The sequence below is a fragment of the Lithobates pipiens genome, unplaced genomic scaffold (assembly GCF_037356315.1).
Source record: "Lithobates pipiens isolate NorthernLeopardFrog02 unplaced genomic scaffold, aLitPip1_a1.2 Scaffold_3, whole genome shotgun sequence".
NCBI classification, from domain to species: Eukaryota; Metazoa; Chordata; class Amphibia; order Anura; family Ranidae; genus Lithobates; species Lithobates pipiens.
The window spans coordinates 106,004,362-106,023,273 of NW_027507790.1; the positions used below are offsets into that span (position 1 = coordinate 106,004,362).

Consider the following 18,912-nt stretch of genomic DNA (forward strand, 5'->3'; position numbering starts at 1 on the left):
CTGAAATTTAGAGATTAACTGCTTGCATTGGAAGGGTTGAGTTCTGAAAAACCTTGGTATCAGTAGCAGAGGTGTCTGTGGATCTGTACTAAGTATGACTGCTAAAACAACAGGATGTTTGTAAAAAAAAAAAAGGTCCAGGATACAGGTCTTTTTCCTATACAGTTTACTTTATGAAACAACAATATGATGTATTTAATGACAGCCAGTCACAGATATAAGTTGTGAACACAGACTATATAAAAAATAAAAGGCTTGAAAATTAAAGTAAAAGAACACAGAAAAACTAGTTTGTGTGAAATACATATATTTGTTCCTTAGTGGTATTTAAAATAATTGTAATCAATGGCAATTTTGCAAAAAGTGTAAAACATATTGCATAAAATATAATATACTGTATAATAAAAAGGCTTGCATGAATGCACAGAATGGCTACAATTCACTAAAGATTATCGCATGTGATATGACGGTCACATGACAATTTAACACAAGCGATAATGAAAATGTAAATTTACTATTGCTGGTATGCAGTATTTAGCACAAACACCAAAAACGCTTGTTAAATACTGCATAAAAAAGTATTAAAGTAAATTCACAGACGAAAAGAAATAAATAAATAAATGCCTGCGGTAATTAAGTAGTATTTTAAGCCTGCGATAACTATAAGATAAGTATAGCAATGGTTAGACCTCAGGTTTGAGGTAAGTGATTGGCTTAAAAAATATGTGGGAAAGTGCAAGCTGGAGCAGGTGGCAGCTAGATTCCACTCAGAATTATCCATGGAGGCTGGCAGACAGCATATCAAAGATGATGGAGCCCTTTAAATCCAGGCTTCTGGAATCTAATGCGGAAGAGGAGGAGGAGAAGATCAAGAGTGGTCCGTTTAAAGGAAAGATGCTTTAAAAGGAGCAAACACTGACTAATAAATACACGGATGATACCCTGCAAAAGTTCCAGTTATCCAAGGCACTATTCATAGAGCTGTATACCCAACTAGAGGATATTAGGATGTGATGTTCATGCGAGAGTAAGGTCTTTAAAGCATAATTCGGAAATATAACCATGCAAGATTTTAAGGAGAGTTTTATTGTGAATTACACAGGTTTTTTTGGATGCAGTAAATATTGCTTAGTGAATTGTGCCCATTGTGCTAATTTGGTAAAAACATTCCAACTTGTTCATAATATTATTCCTGGATGGTATAGAATTCATAGTGACATAACTTTTTATTTAACCAACCATACTACATACAGAAAAAAAACACAGCAATGAAAACAACATTAGAACCTAGCCATGTAAATCTTACAGTGGTATACATCACACTAGGAAAAATTATGTAATCAAACTAAACATGATGATATCAGTGAATATGGGGCTACCATAGTGCAAACAGAACCTAAGGCTATACAAGAAAACTACTAAAAGCCTACTATCCATTAATTTTTAATATAGGAAAAAATTAAAACTATAAGTCCCTTTCCATGGCATGTTTTATAGGAGTCACATCTAAGTGTATCTTCACAATCCAAGACAGCATTTGAAAATGAAAAGACAATTGGCAAAACCATAAAGACCTTATTGGTCTTTTTTGTTGCATAAAAATTAGTAAGAGTTAATGTTTACACTAAGAAAAAGAACAATTGAGGGTTAACAGTAAAACTTGCAAAATGAATCTGAAAGGAGCCAAATTGGTGATTAATTGAATTAATTCATTTTTTTTATCTTGTAGATCTTGATGAGTGTTCCCAGTCCCCCAAGCCATGTAATTTTATTTGTAAGAATACAGAAGGCAGCTTCCAGTGTTCATGTCCTCGGGGATACATTCTACAAGAGGATGGAAAGACCTGCAAAGGTAAATCTAAAAACGTATTGGTTCAAGGCAACATTCTCTTTTTTTATTTGAAAATGCATAATTAATCCAAGAGAATGGCATGCTTCATGTTTTGAGATAGGGCTATGTTTGGGTTCAGTAAAATGTGCAGTTTATGTGTATTTTGCTGGAGTCTGAACTTCCAAAGTAATCAATGTACACAAAAGTTGCAGTAGAAACTAGACCAACTAGTTATTCATTTTTGAAAAAGTAGATTTTGTAGGCCTATACTGAGATCCAGTTTGAAATCAGACAATGAGAATTGAAAATCTGTACAATGCCAATGACCACATTTGGATGTGTATGCAGCTACTCTATGACTATATGATGAGCCAAGGTTATGTGTGTCTGTGCACAATCTGACTTTAAAAACCTCAACCTTATTCAAGTTGAACTTACATCTTCATAAACAAGTCAGCTATAGTAGCACTCATATTTCTATTTTGACAGGTTCCTTTAATTCCTCTTTATTACTACATCCACACATACTTCTCTGGCCAGTATTACTTGTATTTCACAGATACATACGTGACAGGCAATTATCCCAGTGACTGGCAGGTACAAGGTTTTAAACTTATACAATTCAATTATTATAGATTGTCAGGTCACCTTGAGGCCAGGTGACAGATGCACACCGTAGGGATTAGGAGTGCACCGCAAGGTTGTGGACCCTATGGCTGACTGCTGCGGATGGGGGTCAAGGTGATAGGAAGGCAGGGCCGCCAGAACACCAAGATGGATCCCACCGGGGTTAGAGCGTAAGATTCCCTGGGGCGTGGAGTCTAAGAGCTAGCAGGTGTTCACCAGAGCCTCTAGTGGTGAGGATGGACTTGGCTGCAGCTGGCTCCAGGTCGCAACCCCCAGGGTCCCCCAGCTCACACCCACAGTAGGCAACAGGAGGATAGGGATGGTGAGGGACAAAGCCAAGGTCGGGGCCACAAGCAGACAGGAATAGTCAGGGACACGCCAAAAGGTCAGGATCACAGGCAAACAGGGATAGTCAAGGACACGCCAAAGTCTGTAACGGAACAACAGCAGAGCACACGGCAGGTAACAGGAAGCTAACACACAAAGGTTGATCAGCAGGGTTGGCCTGCAGTGCACAGGTTAATATAGAGTTCTCTGATAGGAGCTAGGGTGGAGCCATGCCAGAGGATGGATTACAAAAACAGTCAGGTGAGGGTCGGCTGGTCTCTAGAGATGAACACATGGAGACAGGTAAGCAGACGAACTCTATTGCATAACCATGACAGTGACACTGTTAAACTGTAAGTAACCCCCCCCCCCCCCACCCCCATCGTTTTCAGCCAAGGAAGCTGCCATCTTTGCCTCTGAAACTGTTTTATGGATGGGTTTACTTCTGCTTTAAGAATAGACATAGAGCTTAAAGTAAAGCTTAATTTCAACATAAACTAGACAAAGTATTACTAGTAATGAAATGCAATTACCCCAGAGTACTTGTACATACCTTTTAAATGAAGTTTGGGGACTGCAATATGTTGATATCTTTTAGAAAGAAAGGCAAACATTGGCACTCCCACCTCCTATGCCTTACTGATCGTTAATCTTCATTGGTAGACTTCAGGAATCATATGAGGAACGAGAAGAGAGAGGGGGCAGGGAAAATACTGGCACTGAGATTTTGTTCTGAAAGTCAATATTTACTGTACATATTGGAGAGCTTGTGTTTCCTGGCTCTGGGAAGCTGATGAAAGACACACATAGACAATGTGATATTAAAGACCCAATGCACAAATTTCACATAACTGTGTAAGAAATATAGTCATCATTTAGCAATGTTTCCCTTTTAGAAACTAACTGGCGTTGATTAATGAAAGAGAAACTTACTCATATAGAGACTAAATTCCATAAACATTTCAATGACTAGGCCTGTGGTCTCAAACAGGAAATAAAAAGGAAACATTCTGAATGTTCAGACATACAATTGTAAAACATCTGCAGAAATTTTAGACAAAAACATGCAAGCACCTGCATTGTGGCTGAGAAAAATAAGGTACATATCCAAAAACTGCTTAACTGTGATTTTTTGTTTATTCTAGATCTTGATGAATGTCAATCCAAACAACACAACTGCCAGTTCCTCTGTGTCAACATTATTGGAAGTTTCAACTGTAAATGTCCTCCGGGCTTCACCCAGCATCATACCGCGTGCATTGGTGAGCACAATGTGACATCCTGCATTACTCTAATCTACTAATGTTCAGCTGGCCAAAGGAAGAACGCATTTAGTTCTTTCATTGTATAAATTGTAGGTAGTTAGAACAGGTCATTGGTAAACATCATAAACTTTACTTGGTTTGTGCATACAAGTTTGACTATGGAGAAGCTATTTATTATAGCATGGCATTTCTGTATTGTCTTAAAGCGGAGCACCACCCAAAAGGGGAGGTTCTGCTTTAAGGACTCGTCCCCCACACCTCTTGAAGAATTGACACTTTTAAGGAGTGGGGGGTGGGTACCCAATTTTGACAGATACTCACTCCCACTTTTGTTCCGACTGCCTAGGCGAACAGAAACCCTCCCTCCCCCACTCCCCCTGCAGTCTTCTGGGATAATGACAGGTCCCAGAAGACTGCATCCACCATTCACGATGCGCAGCAATCTGTCACAGCCAGATGCCCATAGTTGAGATGCTGGCGCTGAGGAGGGTAGAGAGCAGGTGAAACAGACTGGGGTGAGTACACCGCTGGATCGTGGGAAAGGCGAGTGACTGTTTTTTAAAAGTCAGCAGCTACAGTTTTTTAGCTGCTGACTTCTTTTATTTTTTTCACAGGAGACTGGAACTCCTTTTTTAATCTGTTAAAACTTTCTAGTTAAGTACAGTTTATTTCTAAGACTTGCTTTCTCAAGTACTTACCATAGCTCTTTCCATATCTTTTTTGCAGTTTCACACTTGCATATGTATGTAGTTTGATGATTTTTAATGATGCTTAGGGATATTGTTTTTTGATATTTCTGTCTACCTATCTGGAGTTGGGTTTGGTCAGGGCTCTTAAATAAACTTCCACATACCCTCTGTTATCAGCAGAATCTTCATTTCAACTTCCAGGACCTCTGGAATTTTTGATGAAGCATTGTTGGTGGACACCAAATACAGGTGCATCTCATACAATTTGAATATCATCAAAAAGTTAATTTATTTCAGTAATTCAATTCAAAAAGTGAAACTCATCTATTTTATATAGGTGCATTACACACAGAGTGATATGTTTCAAGCATTTTTTTCTTTTAATTTTGAGGATTATGGCTTACAGCTAATGAAAACCCACAATTCTGTGTCTCTGAAAATTAGGATATTACAGAAGACCAATAAAAAAAGATTTTTTAATACATAAATGTTGGCTTACTGAAAAGTATGTCCATGTACAGTATAGTATGCACTCTATACATGGTCAGGGCTCCTTTTGCATGAATTACTGCATCAATGTGGCAAGGCATTGAGATGATCAGCCTGCGTCACTGCTGAAGTGTCAAGGAAGCCCAGGTTTCTTTGATAGTGGCCTTCAGCGCATCTGCATTGTTGGGTCTGGTGTCTTCTATCTTCCACTTGACAATACCCCACAGATTCTCTATATGGGGTTTAGGTCAGGCGAGTTTGCTGGCCAATCAAGCACAGTGATACCATGATCATTAAACCAGGTATTGGTGTTTTTGGCAATGTGGGCAGGTGCCAAGTCTTGCTGAAAAATGAAATCAGTATCTCCATAAAGCTGGTCAGCAGAGGGAAGCATAACGTGCTCTAGATTTTCCTGGTAGAAGGCTGCGCTGACTTTGGACTTGATAAAACACAGTGGACCAACACCAACAGATGACATGGCTCCCCAAATCATCATGATTGAGGAAACTTCACACTGGACCTCATGCAACTTGGATTCTATGCCTCTCCACTCTTCCTCCAAACTGTGGGACCTTGATTTCCAAATGAAATGCAATATTTCCCACAGTCTGTGATGATTTGGGGAGCCATGAACTGAAATTCTTGATCAAGATTTCTATAACTTGATCAAGGTATCTATAACTTGATGAAGTGAAATTCTTGATCAAGGTCCCAAATTGGTTTCTAAGAAAGGTTAAATATGCCACAAACCTAAATATTTTTGTTCCACTGCTAAAAAATGCATAATGGAATAAAAGAACATAATGGGTTTGTTAATCGTGATCTTTGAAATAACTACATTTTTATAATTATTGTATTCGGGTATTTAAAGAGATGGTGCTTAAAATATGGAAACAGGATAGTTTAAATACTCTTTATCTTTTAATAATAACAATGATAAGGGCTTATTCACATGACAGGCAGCATATGATATATGGGGATATATAGGGATAATATGAACCACATGGGTAAATACATAAGGGGTCCATATAGTTAACTTGGTGTTGAGTTATTCATTTTAAGGTCATCACAGAGGACAAGGGGGCACTCTTTATATCTGGAGGAAAAGAGATTTAATCTCCAAATACAGAAAGGCTTCTTTACAGATTGCTTTAAAAAAGCTGTATTCTTTCCTAAAATCTTTCCTAAATGTACATAGTATAACTGGGCAATTATAATTATAGGTAAAGTTGATCCAGGGAATATGTGATTGCTTCTTGGGGGATCTTGGAGGAATTATTTTCCCTGCTGGAGCAAATTGGATCATGCTTTGCTGGGTTTTTTTTTTCCTTCCTCTGGTCAACTGTGGATATAGGATTGTATATATATATATATATATATATATATATTTGACGGATGCACAGGGTTTGGGGCCTCTTATTGTGTTACTATCTTTACATTTCAGATGTTTATTTATTACAGGTACTTATATAGCACCAACAATTTACACAGCACTTTGCACATATATTATACATTTACATCAGTCAAGGAGCTTGCAATCTAAGGTCCCTAACTCACATTCATACATACACATACTAGGGCCAATTTACACAGTAAACAATTAACCTACCAGCATGACTTTGGAATGTGAGAGGATTTGATTAAATAATCAAACTCTGTCAAGCGGGTTTGGACATACACTGACCTAAATTCAGCCAGTCTCTGCAGGACCACTTAAATCCAATCAAAGTCCAATTAAATTTCATGATCAACTTGTGCACTCTCAGAGAAAATATATATTTTGAAATTTTGTGGTTTTACTTCTAGAGTCCACTATGCCATGTGATAGATTTATTCTGGAAAAAAAAATGCCACTTTAACTAAAGCACTACTTATCCATGTGTTCATTGTTATAACTAGTTTTTACTTTTTTGTTTACACACTTTAGATTTAAATCAGTTTCTGTATGAGAATATGTTTCATATATTGCATTTCTTTTCTAGACAATAATGAATGTACACAGCCCAGTGTATGTGGTTCTAAAGGAGAATGCCAAAATTCAGCTGGCAGCTTCACTTGTCAGTGCCAAAGAGGATTTTCCTTGGATTCAACGGGCTTAAACTGTGATGGTATGTTCACAATGAGAGTACCTTAGCCTTCCTTAGTCATGCCCTATCTTTTCCTGTCCTGCCTCACCCTCTACCCTACTTTGGCTTGCTCTTCTTCCTTAGCCATGCCTACCTTTCTTTCTTGTTAATAAGGCTACAGGTCAATAAACTAACATGAAACTGGGATAGTATACCAAACATAAATGTGAGCTAGATGCAGCCTTGAGATAAATGAGTGACATCATTCCCTTTATTGTCCCTTATTTGCACAGATGTTGATGAATGTGATGGAAATCATAGGTGCCAACATGGATGCCAAAATATTGTTGGTAGCTATCGATGTAGCTGCCCACAGGGTTATGTTCAACATTACCAATGGAACCAATGTGTTGGTAAGAAATTAGCATATACAAATTTGTGACTGTAGTGAATACATGCAATTTATAAACTGCTTGATTAACCAGTTAATAGTGATACAATTACATTATTATTGAAAAAAGGATGTAGTAAACAGCTTTGCTACTTACTGTACAGTACAACTAGTGCACATTTTCTTATAAAATTGTCTTTTTTTTTTTCTACTAAAAGTCATATACCATAGGCAGATACATATCTCATAGTATGGACATAAGGATAATTTATAATGCCTGTCTCAGATCATGTATGCATTGAAATATAGAAGCTCACATGAGCATTCAAAGCATCAGAAGGTGTCAATTCCAAAGTCCCATTTTATCTGCAAATCAAATGAAGATTTTAATGTTAGTGGACTTCATGGGTCACCCAGTGCTAGACAATAGTTTACTAAACTCAAGTTTTTGAAGAAAACAATAATGCTAGACACATTAGAAGGTCTGCCTTTAAATAGCTATCTGCAGTAGGCATTATTAACACTGCTCTGATTTTATTATACAAATTATTTTAGAAAAACTAAGCCTATTGGGGGAAGCATGCTGTCTGCTTTATATCCACAATTACTTTTGAACCATACGGACCACCAAACAAGAGAAATGGTTTTTGTTTCCTGAACTATTGTTAATCTTCTAGCCAGTATCTTCTGATCCAATTCACCTCCAGTTCTCTTGCTGATTTTAGCAACACATGTCCAGAGTGGACCAAAGAGGGAAATAGAATAAGAAAGGCTGGGTACTGCTTTTCTTTTTTGCCTTTTACAGTAAATACAACCATGGGCAGTAGCCTAACCACCATCCAGTGTGCAGAAAATCACTAACTATATGAAGTTTGTGTTTTTGCCAAATCTTTCAGTGTCCACACTATTGTCACAGTGTTAAGTTCAGTGAATGATTTATTTATTACATTTCTTGAATAATTTATCCCCTCTGTCCTGGCACAGAGCAGTGCAGAAAGATCCTAGTTCCATACAGCTTTGTACTATGAAGTAAGCCTTTTAAACATTTGACACTTCTGATATGTCTCCCCCCACCCCCACACCTTTGGCATCAGCAGCTTCATCCTTTGATGCCCACATCACTGCTGTGTCCTGTAGGAACCTAGGGGTTGGAAAATGGAAGCACATTTTCTTGTGGTGGACACAGGTATTTTAATCTTTATGAAGAATGAATCAGCAAAGAAGTTTACTGTGGCTGCAGTGCTGACATGGAGTGATGGCAGGAAACACAGGCTGTCAGAGTGTTGAGTATAAAAGCTCTTCTATTTCAGGGACTTTTTATTCTGTTTTTTTGTGTGCACTCTAAGGCTAAGTTCACACTGGCATTAAAAGCAGGTATTTGAGAGGTGTTTTTAAGGCTCCTCATCAAACTCTTCAAAACCGCACATTTGGGCAGTATTTTTAAAGCATAATTTATAATTGTAAAATGCCAGTCTAACACCCATACTAAAGCACATTAAAGGAGGTGCAAAGGCAGAAGGTTTTTTTTATCTTAATGCATTCTATGCATTAAGATAAAAAAAAGTTGTGTATGTATCAGCCACCCCAACACCCCCCTAATTACTTACCTGAGCCCCTTCTCTCTCCAACGATGTCCACAAATGTCTATGCCATCCAGGACACTCCTCCTGATTGACTGAGACACCACAGTGGTGCCATTGGCTTCACGGCAGTCAATCAAAGTCAGTCAGCCATTCAGGGGAGAGAGGGGGCTGGGCCAGGTCAGCTCTGTGTCTGAATAGACACACCAAGCTGTGACTCAGCTCCAGTGCCCTCATAGGAAGCTGCTGACTGTGGGGGCACTCGGTAGGAGGGAGGGACCAGGAGCAGCAAAGAGGGACCCGAGAAGAGGAGCATACGGGCTGCTCTGTGCAAAACCAACTGCACAGAGGAGGTAAGTTTAACATGTTTGCTATTTTTTTTTAAATGAGACTTTATAATCACTTTAACACCAGTCTAACGCCTACTGTATACTAAAGTGCATTAACGCAAGTCTAACGCCTATACTAAAGCACATTAACAGTATAGGAGCATTTGTTAAGAGTTAGAAATTTAGTCAAGTGTGAATAAGCCCTAACAGGAAAGAAGACAAAGGATTTGTAAAATAAATGCCTGTCTACGCCATGCTTATGTTTTTGAAATACTGTGCAGTGATGCCTTTTTATTACTTTATGGACAACTTTGACCTGGGTCATTAGTGATCAACACCAGACCCAGTTTTCCATATTCAGTGTGAACACAAACCACATCATACACTGAAGCTTTAAAATGAAGATTCTCATAAATGTCCTCCTCATATTTTTTTTTCTAACAGATGAAAATGAGTGTACCACACAAAACACATGTGGTTCTGCTTCATGTTACAACACACTTGGCAGCTTCAAATGTGCTTGTCCACCTGGATTTGCTTTTGACCAGTTTTCAGCTTCCTGTCAGGATGTGAATGAATGTACATCAAAGAATCCTTGTAATTATGGCTGCTCCAACACTGATGGAGGCTACGTCTGTGGATGCCCCACTGGATACTACCGAGCCGGCCAAGGGTAAGAGCTTATGCAATGGCTTATGGTTCCAGAAATGTTCTAATTTCACCTCAGCCTTAGAAACAGTGAATCTAGGCAATCCTAGTCAGATTAGATTTCTCCTGATCCACTACAGTATTTTCATGTTTATGATTGTTTTGCTTGGTGAATGCCCGTGATTGTTAGCTAACAGAAGCAACAGCAGCATACATTAAAAAAAAACAAATTATTTCCAATAGACACATATTTACTGGCAAAAAAAAAGGTTTCTCTAGCTCAGAGTAGTGAAAGCAGATGTGCTTGGAGACAGAAGTCTATAAATAGAGAGAATTGTGACATGGAGGATAAGTGCCTAATGAGCAGCTGAAAAGTGGTAGGATTATATTTACTGCTCTATAAAAATTGTGGGTTTGTGGTATTATATCATACATTTAAAATGGACCATCAGAATAAAGTAAAATTCAATGTATTTTTGGAATATTAAAGCTTTCATTAAAAATACCTCCCTTGCTAGGTGGCTCTTTTTATTATAGCTAAATTAAGGTAATATATATAATCAAACAACGCTGCACTAACTCTATTACTATCTTCAAATAATATAAAGTTCCAAAATGCTGCAGCTCACCAATTAATCCTAAAATGATCCCTATAAAATATTTAAACCAGTATGTACTGTAGATATAAACTAGTATAAACCAGTGCAACAATTCCATATCTTAGTTCCAAGTAACGTGAATTAAGCATAAACAAAACTTGTAACCTCAACATAGCCTTAATTATCACCATTGTAATATTATATTCACCACTGTGTCAAAATGTCCATAGACAAATCCTTTTTTCTTCAGACTTCCAAATATGTAAAACTTCAGACACCAAAAAGTGTCCACCACCAGTGTTAATTTTAACTTGTCATTAATTTTTAATGAAAACAATGGTATTTTTCTAATTAATGTAATATTACAAGTATGTGTAATACCAGATACCTGTTGTAGTCTATCTGTTGTATAGTAAACTAAATATAGCATTCCACTCCAAAATCAAATTACGTGGCATAAATATATTTATGCATGTAATAGTGCAATGTAAAAATAAATTGATGTTCTATTTTTGCAGGCATTGTGTGTCCAGCATTGGATTCAACAGAGGCCAGTATCTATCTGCTGCTATAGATGAAAGTGAAGAGAATGCTCTGTCCCCAGAAGCATGCTATGAATGTAAGATCAATGGCTACCCAAAGAAATCTGGAAGGTCCAAGAGAAGTTCTAATGATACACAACCTCTAATGGTACGATACTCATCTAATATCTACTGTCACAAATGTTCTTGTGGTATACATTTTTAGCTTCACTGGGGTTTTTACTTCTCAGTATTTAGAAATGTTTTGCAGTGATCTGCAGGTTATAAATACAATATAATCTGCAGGGATAAAATCTGAAAATAACACAGAGCCTTTGCGCTAATGTAAAAAGGTAATCAAGTAATGTAAAGTAATGCTACAGATCCAGGCACACTAGTGTGGAGATAATATTTGTGACTCAGCCTATTGCTATTAGCCAAAAGGGATATCTAGGCTGGGGCTACAACCATAGTTTGCAATGGGTCCAATTAAAGTAGTATTTATTTAAAAATTAAAGTATAGGTAAAGAGAACTTTTTTTTTTTTTTAGTTTTGGATAGAGTGAAGATGGATTAGAACACCTGACAGTTTTTAATGCTGTCTGTGCCCAATTAGGAAGATTCACCCTTTCTATTTGTTCTGTTTACCATTATCATTGAAAATTGAAAGCAAAAGAAATGACCCATTTTGGCTGTCCCCAGAAAAGTAATAGAGGGGAGTTCTTCCAATGGGGACATTAGTTCTGGTAAACTAAGTGGGGGGGGGGGGGGGTCACCAAGGAAGTCCCTTGATGTACAGGGATTTCCTTTCACTTCCTGTTTGGTTTTGGGCCAGGAAGTGAAGGGAAATCTCCCCAATGGGGCACAGGTGACTAAAATAAATATCTTTCAGGGGTTATAACCCTCCCTTACTTTACCCAAAATGAAAAAAAAAATGTGCCTATAGTTCTACTTTAAAGTCAATGTCTCTTTAGGTATGACACCTTGTTATACTGTTTGCACATTTCTTGCCCAATTATAATATTAGAATTTGCTTACACAGGATGAAAATATAAGTCTGAAGAGTCTGGATATAGAGGAGCCATTGAAGATTAAGATAAACATCTCTGAGCTCAATACAAAGAACCACATCCTGGAAATTGTTCCGGCAATCCAAGCCCTTACCAACCACGTACGCTATGTTATATCTCAAGGCAATAACACCATCTTCCGTATAAACCAAAGGGATGGACTTAGTTACCTCCATGCAACTCATAAGAATATACAGCCAGGAACTTACACACTGGGTATAATCAGCATCCCTCTGTATAAGAAAAGTGACTTCACTAAACTGGAAGAGAAACACGAAGACAACTACCTCCTAGGGGAGCTGGGGGAGACTCTCAGAATGAGACTACAGTTAGACATCTCTTAAACTAAAGAGCACATTCAAACTCAGAGCAGAACAACCACATGTGGTCCTTTATTTATCCAACTGAGCATGTGTTCATATTGAAACCTTTAAGGAGGAAGTGACTGATTTTATTGGACCACTCTCTTTTTTTTTGTCTCACCCCTGCACAGTGACTGTTTCAGGAAAAAATAATGTAGAAGTGGTAATGTTTTACATTTCTTTTTGTTTTATGAAAATGCCAGCTTTGGTTATAGTAATTTAAATATATTGTAGCCTCAAATAACGAAAGTGCACAGCTGTAAAGAAATGATACATACAGATACATCCCAAGTCCTTGTGTTAGTTCTTTATTTAATAATTGTTTTTACATACCATTCACATTGATAAATTCATTTGTATACTAATACACAACTATCCATAAAATGTGTTAATAGCTACATCAACTTTACTACAGCAGTTTGTTTATTTTATTGTACTAGCACTGAGTTGCATACAGGTAGCCTACATAAATGAATAAATACACATTAGCTCTATGGACTTACTGTATTGACCAGCACAGCAATTACACTACTCCTCCTGAAGCAGACCCTGTACATCCAGGGCCATGTACCTGTCCCTGCCTACCGGTCAAACTCAGCTGTGTAATTGAGTCCGTAAAGCTGTTGCATATCTTTTGACTTATATAAGCTGCCTGCATGCAACTTAATGCTAGTACAAGTAAGATAAACCAACTGCTCTGCACACTGTACAGGGCTAAGTCTCCATGTGAATGAGCCTTTAACCTTCTACAACTGTAATGGTCTCTGTCTAAAATTAAGACCACTATATGAGTTTTGTACATAAGTAGCAGTTCACATAGTGTAGTTCAATCCAATAAAGGACACACCAACGTTTGTGAATGCTGATTAGACAGAAATTTTACAAACATGCTACAATTGTTTCAAAGCAAACTAACAACCAAATGTGGCCCAATGTAAAATAATTGAAATATTTATAACTTTTAAAGTTTGACACAGCATAGCTTAAAGTGTATGTATAGCCAAAACTTTTTTTTAAGTTTTGAATAAAGCAGGTTAAGGTGGAACTCCAGGCACAGACATATTTACAAATTCCTAAATGTAAAAAAGTTACCTCTGGACAGATGTGTTAACTGTACAGATTGTTTCTATTTATTGTGCATTTAATTAAACTGCATATGCTGGACACTACATCTAGCCCTGTACTTCTGGGAAGAGATTGTGACATTTATCTGCCCCTACATTCCCCTTGTCCATTCACAGAATTCCTTTGATTCTGGGAACCATTCAGAGAATACCATTTGTTCTGTGAATGAACAAAGGGAGAGGAGCGACAAAGGACATGATCATTTCCCTGTGTGACAGCTCCAGAAGTACAGTGCTAGCTCAGCAGGTTTGTAACATTTTACAAACATAAAACTCCTATTTCTTCTTTGAAGGTTTGTAAAATGTTACAAACTTGCTGAGCTAGCACTGTACTTCTGGCGCTGTGGCTATGTAAGCTGTGGCTATATAACAACAGGAAATGGGAGGAAGTCTCTCCAAAGTGAACATAATTTCCATCTTAGAAAGTTAGTATAAGAATATGTATCTCTTTTGGAGCATTTCCTCACACTTCTTGCTTTGTTGACAACCCAAAAACTTGAATTTCTTCTCACTCTCTATTGAGGAGATAGCAATAAAGACTTCACAAAGGGTCTAACCTTTCCATACTTTATCCAAAACTAAAAGAAAAATGTATTTACATACACTTTAAGTGCTTATACCTAGTTACACTGGGAATGAGTGTCAGTATAGTATTTTAGGACCTTAAATGTCAGCTTGCCATTGTCTTGGGGCAAAACAGAAACATAGTAAATGAAAAAATCTGAATACCCCAAATGCACACAGTTTTTCCACCAATGGCTTAACATATTTTTAAGTCCATTCATTTAAAGTGGAACCCTTTTTTTCATGCCAACTCAATGATTGTGTACTTAGGGCTCAACATGATTTTAAGTCCATCTATTAATTTTACTAAAACATTTACTAAACCAATTTCCTTGTATTGAAACATGTAACACAGAAGGCATTGCTAAAATATAATGCATATATTAATAATGATGCTTGTTATGAAACACACCAATGAAATATTTAAAGCACAGTAACTTGGGATATATTGTATATATTTATTTAGAAACAGCTATGAAAATCACCAAAAAGGTTAATTATCATTGCAAATTATTGTTATAAGCTATCTGAGTATTTCTAATAAATCTGGCTCGGATTTCTATAACATAAATTTCAGAAATGTATTAAGGTAAAAAAAGATGCCTGGGTAAACCCTAATTGGTTTATTTGAAGTATTATACCCAACAAATCAAATCTAAGTATGGCTTTATCATCTACCGCATTCATCAATATTTGTTTTGCAGTTTGTAAGTATTTGGAGGTATTTTGCTATAGTGCCCAGCAAACTGTAAATGTGTATTTATTTGCTACAGTAATATATGACATGCATTATGAAAATTAATTTAAATGAGCATAGAGCCTTGTTTGTTTGTTATTTTACTTTGTGGTAATTGAGCCATTTTGTTTTATTCATTTGTGAATAGATAAGCTCTGAACTGCTGCGGTTCTTTTAAATTCAGACAAATCCATTTTTAATGGGAATACAAGTCAAGTTGTGTTCATATTTAAAGACCCTGTATAGTCTGAACAAAAGTAACAAAAATATGCAATGAGCAATGTCAAAGAGAGCTAAGAGCTACATGTAGCTCACAAGCTGCTGGTTGGGGACCACTGCTGTTGACTGATTCTATTTTTTCATTTTGCCCTTTCAACTATTTGATAGAGATGTTTTCTGATCAGTTGGAAGAGTTCAGGTGCTCATTTAATGGAAGTTCATAACATCAAACACTGGACCTTTTCATTAGCTTTATAATAGATAATTGACGTGAATTATGCTTTTCATCTGCTGTAGCAAAATACCGTGAATGCTTCATGTTTTCTGTGGCATACCATTTTTCAAAGTACTGTAATTTTCTCCCATGTGCCTTGTAATATACTATTGAAAATGGTGCTTTGTAAATGATTTACTGTAGGCAGCTCCATTATCAGGTTATGCTTCATAACCATCCAGAAAGTCACTAAATAGTGTAATCACTATTGGCTGTAATATTGGACATAGACAGTAAATCATATCTTCCAACAGTTCAGTTTTAAAATTGAGACATTGTATAGCCCCATCTTGATCTGCCCATACACTTTCCATACACAATTACTTGGGATAAATCATACCCCTCAATACACCCCACCTTCACAACATGTTCCTGTTATTTTGGTTCCCTCAATACACCCCACCTTCACAACATGTTCCTGTTATTTTGGTTACTTATCATAAGCCTAGATCACAATTAAAAAAACTTCAAATGTACTTGACTCGTAAAAAAGGTGTGCTAAAATTGTTTCCTTAAACAACTGGTTCCAAAGAATAGTCTTCCAGAACAAAGTGAAAATGCAGCAAAAATATACCACAGAACCAATTTAGAATACACCAAATATTACTTTAAAGAACAAAAGTCAAATATTTGTTCAAGTTTAACAAGGGCAAATCTCTGTTGATTTGTTTTACAATTCCATGTGTACCTAGTTGACATCTGTTTTCTTACAATAAAATATATTTTTGGGGTAAATTAGTGTGTTTTTTTATGTATGAACTTCAAACTTCAATAATCCTTCTGTATAGCCTAAACATCCTTACATTCTAGCTGAATTGTCAAATCATGGTTTTAATGGTATTGACTTTTAAAGAGGAAGTAAACCCTGATGAGTTTACTTCCTCTTTCATTCCCTGCAAAGGTAAGGAGATATTTCTTGGACCTACAGGTAAGCCTTAATCTAGGCTTACCTGTAGGTCAAATCTGGTTGTAAGGGTTTACAACCACTTTAAACAGAGAGACATAGCCAAGCACAGGTGATTGGCATATCTGCTCTCTTTACTACCTGTCACTAAAGCAATGTCATATGTCATTTACTGTAAAAGTGTGGTGGTGGTGGCGTTGTAGGGGGGGGGGGTGTTGGGGGGTTGGAGAGAGGTGTTTAGGCAATTTTTTGTCATTGTTTAGGTTTTTAGGATGAGATGCAAATGTAGATCAAAATAGGAAGCCTAATTTCACAGTAAGAAAAACAATGGTTTTACGGAGGTAGCTTGTAAGTATGTCATAGTGCCCAACAAATGGCTTGATAATATAGTATTTTTGCCTGGCAATTCATTATAATTTTTATTGTACCAGAATTATGTACTAAAATTTTGCATACAAAAGGGTGTGTGATTTGTAGGGTCTCTTCCCCGCTTAGCAGTTTCATGAATATACCACTGAACAGGCAATTTGCTCTGTTTAATTTCTGTGTCTGCCAAGCACACTCTTCAAGGAAATAGATCATAATGGATGTTTATACTATAGACACTGTGGGATCCTTTACTCATAGGATATTTTCACATACAACTGGTAAATCAGTTTACAATATTTCCTGTAGAGCATATGGAGAACATAGCTAGCAGTTATTTGTACATCAGAAAATAAAATCAAGATGTTATCCATTTTAGTCACTATAAGGGGATGAACAATTTTAAGCAAAGGCACAAATGACTTCAATATTCTGTTTAAAAAGCAAGTGTTTAAAGGAGTACTTCAGTTTATGTGCACATCTTTCTTTTTATGATTGTGAGCTATATCAGTACCTGAAATAATACAAATATATAAACAATAACTGATGCCACGTACACATGACCAGACTTTCCCGGCAGACTAGGTCTGGCGGAATCAGTCCATCGTACAATCTGATCGTGTGTGGGCTAATCCGATCGTTTTTCACATAAAAAATCAGACGGACCTAGAAATAGAACATGTTTCAAATCTGTCCAACAGACTAAATTCCTATCGGGAAAACTGTTTGTCTGTATGCTGGTCCGATGAAGGGAAGCTATTGGCTACTGGCTATTGAACTTCCCTTTTTTAGTCCCGTCTTATGTCATCACGTTCAAAATGAACTGATTTTCAGACAGACTCAGTCCGTTCGTGTGTGGGCAAGTCCATTCGTTCGGGAAACTCCACTGAAAGTCTATCAGGAAGACCGTCGGACCTAGTCTGGTGGAAAGTCCGTCATGTGTATGCGGCATCAGAATAACTATATAATTAAAAGCATAGATGAAGAATCGCTGCAAATTGCAATTATGAAAGGGTTTCTCTGCTATATGGAATTCACAGATATACAGGAGATTGTCTAACACAGTCACCACCATGGCTCCTCCTTTCAGGGATCAGAAGTTTTGAGGCACATTGATCATCAGCGGGGATTCTGCTACAAAATAGGTTGTTATACAGCACCCCCTCCTAATGCTGCATTTTGCACTCCCCCTGGCATGGTGGTAGTAGATTGGCCATTTTACCCGTGTATCAGGGATCCCACCCCACCCACCTGGGGTTTTAGAGGGGTTAAACATCAACCTTGAAGCAGTTCCATTTCCCTCCCACTGCCAGCACCCCAACCCTCCTTGTATTCCTTGGCATTCTGTTGCTTCTGCCTCACATGAATGTAGGCAGTAGCCAAATATTCCTGCTGGCCCCGAGAACCAGAGCAAGTCTTCCCCTTCTGCTGCTGTTCCTCCAGTGCCTGGTCTATCAGGTAATACAGTAATACAGTGTGTGCTCCAGGAGGAACATAAGAGGCACTATATGTCTAATCCTTGCCTCGTTGCAGCTCACTATTTTGGTAATCTCAGTCTAAAGGTGCCAGAACACTTCACACGTTCTGAATAAGCAATTGTTGAAAAGAAACTCAGCTCCCTAAAGCCTGTCCTCGTACAATAACAGCACAGGTGCTCATTTATGACCCTCTGCTGGTGCAGTCACTGCAGCATAGCCAGCATTGAGTTCCATTGCATGGTGGGGGTATAACAGATAAGGCACTCGACAGGGAGATGGTGTCAGCAGTACATTTCTACCCGGGGAGCCATGGCCAGGTATGACTGCCAAAAGTTACCAAAAAACTGTTGCCAAATTCATGATGAACCACTTCAACGCTAGGTTGTGTACATGTGCAAAGCAAGGTAAATATATGTTTTTTTCCTGGAGAAAAGTGGCTAGCAGTTTATTGCCA

At 37.5% G+C, this 18,912-nt stretch overlaps 1 protein-coding gene across 1 annotated transcript in view; it reads left to right on the plus strand.

Moving 5' to 3' along the window:
• FBN2 (fibrillin 2) overlaps positions 1-16,445 on the plus strand; it is a 298,207-nt gene extending 281,762 nt beyond the window's left edge. Inside the window, exons 59-65 of the mRNA XM_077462139.1 lie at positions 1,730-1,852; positions 3,931-4,047; positions 7,211-7,336; positions 7,588-7,707; positions 10,039-10,267; positions 11,360-11,531; positions 12,404-16,445. Coding sequence (XP_077318265.1) covers positions 1,730-1,852; positions 3,931-4,047; positions 7,211-7,336; positions 7,588-7,707; positions 10,039-10,267; positions 11,360-11,531; positions 12,404-12,775 — 1,259 coding nt within the window. The 3' untranslated portion in view covers positions 12,776-16,445. The remainder of the gene's footprint in view (positions 1-1,729; positions 1,853-3,930; positions 4,048-7,210; positions 7,337-7,587; positions 7,708-10,038; positions 10,268-11,359; positions 11,532-12,403) is intronic.
• The last annotated feature ends 2,467 nt before the right edge of the window (positions 16,446-18,912 follow it).